The 7969-nt window shown below is 40.3% G+C and overlaps 1 protein-coding gene across 1 annotated transcript in view; it reads right to left on the bottom strand.

Annotated features, from left to right (window-relative positions):
- Positions 1-5458: 5458 nt before the first annotated feature.
- The window catches only part of LOC136881827 (neurogenic protein big brain), a 342022-nt gene continuing 339511 nt past the window's right edge, over positions 5459-7969 (bottom strand). Inside the window, exon 9 of the mRNA XM_068229338.1 lies at positions 5459-6180. Coding sequence (XP_068085439.1) covers positions 5459-6180 — 722 coding nt within the window. The remainder of the gene's footprint in view (positions 6181-7969) is intronic.

Here is a 7969-nt window from a genome sequence, read left to right as displayed (position 1 = left end):
GTATCTGATCCCTATCATCTTCAGAATCATAAATAGCCTGGTCCAATCAACATTATCGAATGCCTTTTCTAGATCTACGAATGCCATGTACGTGGGCTTGTCCTTCTTGATTCGATCCTCTAAGATCAGACGTAAAGTCAGGATTGCTTCACGTGTTCCTACATTTCTTCTGAAGCCAAATTGATCTTCCCCCAACTCAGCTTCAACTTGTTTTTCCATTCTTCTGTAAATAATACGTGTTAAAATTTTGCAGGCATGAGATACTAAACTAATAGTGCGGTAGTTTTCACACCTGTCAGCACCGGCTTTCTTGGGAATAGGTATAACAACATTCTGCCGAAAATCGGATGGGACTTCTCCTGTCTCATACATCTTGCACACTAAATGAAATAACCTTACCATGCTGGTTTCTCCTAAGGCAGTCAGTAATTCAGAGGGAATATTATCAATTCCAGGTGCCTTGTTCCTATTGAGGTCACTCACAGCTCTGTCAAACTCTGACCTCAAAATTGGGTCTCCCATTTCATCAGCATCAACAGCCCCTTCATGTTCCAGAACGAAATTATCTACATCGTTACCTTGATACAACTGTTGGATATGCTCCTGCCATCTTTCTGCTTTGTCTTCTTTCCCTAGAAGTGGCTTTCCATCTGAGCTCTTAATATTCATGCACCTAGATTTCCTTTCTCCAAAGGTTTCCTTGATTTTCCTGTATGCAGCATCTACCTTTCCCAGGACCATACAGCCTTCGACATCCTTGCACTTCTCCTTCAGCCATTCTTCCTTAGCTACCTTGCACTTTCTATCCACTTCATTCTTTAATCGCCTGTATTCTTTTCTGCCCTCTTCATTTCTAGCATTCTTGTATTTTCGTCGTTCATCAATCAGGTCTAATATCTCCTTAGTTATCCACTGATTCTTAGTTGATCTTTTCTTCCTTCCTAACATTTCTTCAGCAGCCCTACTGACTTCATTTTTCATGACTCTCCACTCTTCCTCTACTGTGTTTCCTTCGGCCTTTTCATTTAGTCCTTGTGCAACATGTTCCTTGAAACAATCCATCACACTCTTTTCTTTCAACTTGTCTAGATCCCATCTTTTTGCATTCTTTCCTTTCTTCAATTTCTTCAACTTCAGATGGCATTTCATGACCAACAAGTTGTGGTCAGAGTCCACGTCTGCTCCTGGGAAAGTTTTGCAATCCAACACCTGGTTTCTGAATCTCTGCCTAATCATAATGAAGTCTATTTGATACCTTCCAGTGTCTCCAGGTCTCGTCCACGTATACAGCCGTCGTTTGTGGTGTTTGAACCAAGTATTGGCGAGGACTAAATTATGGTCAGTGCAGAATTCAACCAGCCGACTTCCTCTTTCGTTCCTTTGTCCCAATCCAAATTCTCCTACTGTGCTACCTTCTCTTCCTTGGCCTACCACTGCGTTCCAGTCTCCCATCACAATTAGATTCTCGTCACCTTTGACATACTGTATTAAATCTTCTATCTCCTCATATATTCTTTCAATTTCTTCATCATCCGCTGAACTAGTAGGCATATAGACCTGCACTATTGTGGTGGGCATTGGTTTGGTGTCTATCTTGGCGACAATAATTCTTTCACTATGCTGGTCGTAGTAGCTTATCCGCTGCCCTATTTTCTTATTCATTATTAAACCAACTCCTGCATTACCCCTGTTTGATTTCGTGTTGATAATTCGGTAGTCGCCTGACCAAAAATCCTGTTCTTCCTGCCAACGTACTTCACTTATACCAACTACATCTAACTTTAGCCTATCCATCTCCCTTTTCAGATTCTCTAACCTACCACAACGATTCAAACTTCTAACATTCCACGCTCCGACTCGCAGAATGTCAGTATCCATCTTCCTGATGATCGCCCCCTCTCGTGTAGTCCCCACCCGGAGATCCGAATGGGGGACTAGTTTACCTCCGGAATATTTTACCCGGGAGGAAGCCATCATCAGTACATCATTCATACAGAGAGAGCTGCATGTCCTCGGGAGGTGGTTACGGCTGTAGTTTCCCGTTGCTTTCAGCCGTGTAGCAGTATCAACACAGCTAAGCCATGTTGAGTATTATTACAAGGCCGTAACAGTCAATCATCTAGACTGCCGCCCTTGTAACTACCGAAAGGCTGCTACCCCCCTTTCGTTGAACCATTCGTTAGTCTGGTCTCTCAACAGATACCCATCCGATATGGTTGCACCTGCGGCTCGGCTATCTACATCATTGGGACACGCAAGCCTCCCCACCGCGGCAAGGTCACATGGTTCGTAGAGGATAAATGCTATGAAATGATAATGGAGAGTGTTGCTGGAATGAAAGATGACAGGGAAAACCGGAGTACCCGGAGAAAAACCTGTCCCACCTCCGCTTTGTCCAGCACAAATCTCACATGGAGTCACCGGGATTTGAACCACGGTATCTAGCGGTGAGAGGCCGACGCGCTGCCGTCTGAGCCACGGAGACTTCATTATGTTTTATACCATGTAAATTGCAATGCAATTTTTAATTTCAATTTTCCTGTGTGTATGTACAGTATGTTATGTACGCGCATCATGAGAGAATGTCTGAATAGATTTTAAGAAAAACGGTATGTAAAGTCAGGGAATAAGGCAGTACAGTCTAGGCCAGGGATGACGAACCTATGACACGCATGGCATGCTGCACAACGTGCTAACATATTTGAATGTTTTTAACATGTAATAAATACTAAGTTAAAAGAAGGTATATAACTTACCTTTCAATACTATTAAAATAAGAAATGTAAGTTTACATTCCTATTTATTTAAAATTAGTACCGGTTTCGACCAGTATTCATGGTCATCATCAGCCAATTACAAATAAGTGTAAAACAATGCATAGAAAAAGTAAAATGCAAAGTTTAAATAATTCTGTTTGGTTTCTGTTAATGAAGCACTAAAATCTTTGAGGAGTACGAATAAGATGCACAGGTAAAAAATGGAAGTTTAGATGATGCTGTAAGATGCAGTTTATGGAGCACTATAACACGTAAGGCAGCACTGTGCGTTGAGATTTCAAAGTTATGTAGAAGTCTAAAGTCAAATACGTATTCTTAGTTGTAGTTTGTGAGGCACTGTATCATTTTAAGTATCAGTAATGTGTGTCTATGAAGAAGTCGTAGATCAAATACGTTATTAAGACATATATGTTAGAGAGCACTTGTGCGAAGAAGAATCAAATACGCACTTAAATGTAGTAAGGAGTAAGTATATACTTGAAGAGTTCAGTTGCAGTTTATGAGGCACTGGCACTGCATATCAATAGATCCAAATATAATGAAGAAGTTGTAGATCAAATACGTCAAATACGTATTTAAAAGTACAAAGTGAGTTCTTGAAGAGTTCAGTTGAAGTTTATGAGGCACTGTATAATTTTAGAAATTAGCACTGCGTGTTGATAGATACAAAAATTATGTGAAAGTCATAGATCAAATATGTACTTGAAGTACGGAGCAAGTTCTTGAAGAGCAGATCACCACTGTGCTTCCAAGAGAGCTCCATAAACTGCATCTGACAGCATCATCTAAACTTCACATTTTACCTGTGCATCTTATTTGTGTTTTTTGGCTATATTTCAACACACAGTGCTCCTTAAAGTTTTTAGTACTTCACTGACAGAAACAAAACAGAATTATTTAAACTTCGCATTTTATTTTTTCTATGCATTGTTTTACACTTATTTGTAACTGCCTGATGATGACCATGAATACTGCTCAAAACCGGTACCAATTTTAATTAAAAAGGAATGTAAACTTACATTTCTTATTTTAATAGTATTGAAAGGTGGAACCATTATATACCTTCTTTTAAGTTAATATTGAACTCCCTTCAATACGGAACAATATGAAATTCTTATCTCTTAATGTAAATAATACTTCGAAAATCTACCAACATAGCATATTTTAACATTACACTTTAATAAAAAGAAGTATGTCACAATTAATTCTATGGTCATATTGTATTAGGTTAAAGCAAAAGTATACCTTATTCTTAAAATGTACCTGTTTCTTGGAATGTTATTTTCAGTGATGTTTGCAGAATAAAATCACAGAACATTCAGTTGAATGGATTTATATGTAATGCAATATAATACCTAAATGAAGTGAAAATGAGGGGGGGGCTCATGATGATGATGATGATGATGGCACTCTCGTAAAAAGTAATAAACAAGACCTTAACTGGCACGCTACACAGAAAAGGTTTGCCATCCCTGGCCTAGGCTACAAATTTTATTCATGCTGGGTGAAATGGTAGTTTAGGGGAAGACCTAAGTTTTAATTCTCAAAAATCTTGTGTTTGAGTCGTCCTATCAATAATACTACATAAGTAACAAAAGTTATAAAGAATATAATTTCCAATCATTTATGTCTTATACAGTTTTACCGTACTAACTATGATAACAGAGATATTCATGAACGTAGACTTTTGTTGCTTAGTCCATATCAAAACCGAACATCGCCAACAAGGAAATATTATTCAATCGTGTTAACTGGCGATGGTGGCGTGATTGTCTCAAGGTGAAAACCCGCATCGTCATCAGCCCAGATCGACAAGGGAAACTGATTAGACGACTATCAAAACAAGAAAATAGTCATGAAGAAACAAACGCTTGAAAAATAACGCAAGAGAGAGCCATGAAAGGAGGAAGAAAGACTCCCTTTACACAGGATGTCCTAGAGTCTGAAGAAAACATTGTCCTTTCTTTCTTTCTTTCTTTCTTTCTTTCTTTCTTTCTTTCTTTCTTTCTTTCTGAAGTCCGACAAGACACTGTGTGGCAATGTGCGCTCACATGCACTTTGCAGCTTTGTTAGACCTGCAACCAACTGCGTCTCAATGTGCAGCCGGCCTAAAATGTTAACCCCCCTACAAAAACACACCCTCAGATCAAAGAATAAGCTGACACTCCAAGGATACAGCTACCTTGCCTACCCATACCTTTCAGATACTTTTATACACGAGAAAGAGCTGAACAAATTATTACAAGGTTCAAAATGGATTCACTCCTAAATTGGATTACTGGGTACAACATACTGTAATTTAATCTTTTTGAAATATTCCTAGCTGAACGGCTTTTTGCTACAACAAGAGGAATTATCGGATTAGAAGATGAGAATAACTCCTCTGCTTAATCTCATTATCCATTTACTTCGGTGTTACATATTCTCTGTCTTACTTTATGGTGCTGAGACTTGGACCCTAACAAAGAACACCATTGAAAAACTTTGATTCTTTAAGATATGGTGCTACCGACGCCTGCTCAGAATACGTAACACTGAAGTACTCCAACTCGTGACCTACAGCTACTAAATGGGGGAGGAACACTTAACAAACCAATGAAATCTGTGCACTGCTCTTCACCTCTGTTTCAGTCTATCATTGTCTAGATGCTGAAGTATATCTCAGCTGGTTTTGCCAAACATCAGTATTGCGAGTTAGGCGACAGTCTCTGGTTGTGATAGGAAGCTACCGAGTTGGCTGTGTTGATCATAGAACTAGGGTTATTGGGGAGCAGTTGATTCTGAGGGGAGTGATGGAGTTCATTCCGCTGACCACCGCACTTGTTGGTGTAGTTGGCCGAACCGGGCACGACCCCCCGGGCGCTGCTACTGTTGGTGTTGCTGCCGCTGTGATACGAGCCGTACGAAGAATCCGCAGAGTCCTGTCTCCGCGTCGACACTTGGCCGTACATCGACTCTGGTCGAACACCGGCGTTGAATTTTCCTGGCGGCGCCGTATTGGTGTTGTGTCCATAAACGCCACCATTCTCACCGCGGTTACCTCCAGTCACACCACGAACTCCATAGATACTCTCAGAGCGTTGCTGAAGTTGATTCTGTTGATTCTGCACGTTCTGATTGGTCGTTGTCGTGTGTGTCTGATTGAAACGCATGGGATACAAGGACTGAGCCGGTACCAGCGGACCAGGCCGTGGGAGACCTTCCCTTTGGGAACGTGCAGGTCCTGATGGGACCTTACTGTACACCGACTGAGAACGGTTGAGGTTGGCTCGGGTCAGAGGTGGAGACTTGGCGTACAGCGACTTGGACCCACCGTACAGAGACTCGACGCGGTCTAGCTTGCAGGGTGGTGCTGAGTACAGGCTGGCAGAAGTGAGGCTGGCACAGTAGACATTACCAGGACCTGAAACAGAATCACACAACAAGTCTTAAAACAAAGATCACAATATCAGAATATTGACATAGTCGCACGCTTCATGCAGAAAACTACATTCAAACGCTAGTGACTTAACTGATGTATGATGAGAAGACCCCATGCAAAAGATTATTTTCCTGTTTCCTCTGCAAGTCCCTAAAATAAACACCTGGATTACATATATAGTCAGCCCCCTATATATCACCACCTGATATACCACCTCCCTCAGTTACCGCCAACGATGAGCAACGGACAGATATTCCTGATCGATCGATCAATCAATCAATCAATCAATCAATAAATCACCACTGATCTACATTTAGGACAATCACCCGGGTGGCAGATTCCCTACCTGCTTTTTACATAGTCTTTTCTCAAATAATTGAAAAAAAAAATTGGAAACTATCTCTCATGGAAAATTGTTCCAGTTCCTAACTCCTCTTCCTATAAACGAATATTTGCCCCAATTTGTCCTCTTACAATTCCAACTTTATCTTTATATTGTGATCTTTCCTACTTTTATAAACACCACTCAAACTTATTCATCTACTAATGTCATTCCACACCATTTCTCCACTGACAGCTCGGAACATACCACTTATTACATGTTATAAATCTCATTGTTATGATCCGTATTGAAAAATACTATGTATAAGTGAGTACACTTGAATGTCCACCTGTTCAATACACAAAATAATCTATTGATTATTATCTCATTAACCAAAAAGTACATGCGGTACATGTTTCGTCCAATATTCGGACATCATCAGCCACTACACTAATGACTGAGATTAAAATTGATATAAATTGATAAATCAATAAACAACTGTTCCACCTAATCGATACAATATATTTTGTCTTAAGCAAATTCGTAAATTAGTAGTACATGTTTCGTTTCATCTTTAAACATCATCAGCTACAAATATTTGGAGATATCATTTGAAAGACCCATTTCATGACCAACATTAAAGAAGCCCCAAAATACTTGATGACAACAAAGGAGAAAGATAAATAAAGTTGTTAAATTCAAGTACCTTGGTGAAATACTTCAGCCTAACGGGCTCTATAAAGAGGAAAACCATGAGAGAGCCAGAAAAATGGAGCTTGCCATATAAGAAGAAAGCAATTTCTATTAGGAGTAAACTACAACACTATCAGGCATTAATCCAACCAAAGTGCCTGTATGCTTCAGAATGCCTACGATTAACAACCAAAAAATGTACTGAAGAAATCGAGAAGAAGGAAAGAAAGATTTTAAGAAAAATTCTTGGACCAAGAGAGATGTGTGTGTCTGTTAGGTCATCAGCCCAGAGGCTGTTTGGATCCTCAAATAGCACCACCAAAGGTTATGCGGTTATATGGAAACCGCAAAAACCAATGCCAGCACCAAAATGAGGCGTACTAGGCAAGAGGAGGAGTGAGGTAGTTTGCCACTGCTTTCCTCATTGGGTCAGAAAGTGCTATTGCAGCACGACTGACCCTATGAGCAACACCTTTCATAACACTCGGATGCACTAGTCGTGCTCTGAATGTCATTACTTAGCACCACCCATACCCCAGCAGCTTCCATATTGTCACAGCCATGGATGAGACTGGGACTTCGGTGAAAGCTACACTTTACTCTGGCCTGTGCCAAGAGATGGATACAAAAGTACTGTATCCATCAAGAAATGGCAGCAGGCAACCAAGAGAGATATGCTGACACATATCTATTACCCAGTAACAAAGAAGTACGTAAAACATGCAGCAGGATTTCAGACACAATACGCAAAGGAAG

Source organism: Anabrus simplex, chromosome 10 (assembly GCF_040414725.1).
Source record: "Anabrus simplex isolate iqAnaSimp1 chromosome 10, ASM4041472v1, whole genome shotgun sequence".
In the NCBI taxonomy this organism is placed as follows: domain Eukaryota; kingdom Metazoa; phylum Arthropoda; class Insecta; order Orthoptera; family Tettigoniidae; genus Anabrus; species Anabrus simplex.
The sequence above is the reverse complement of the archived record's forward strand: the minus strand, read 5'-3'. Positions and strand labels throughout refer to the sequence as shown.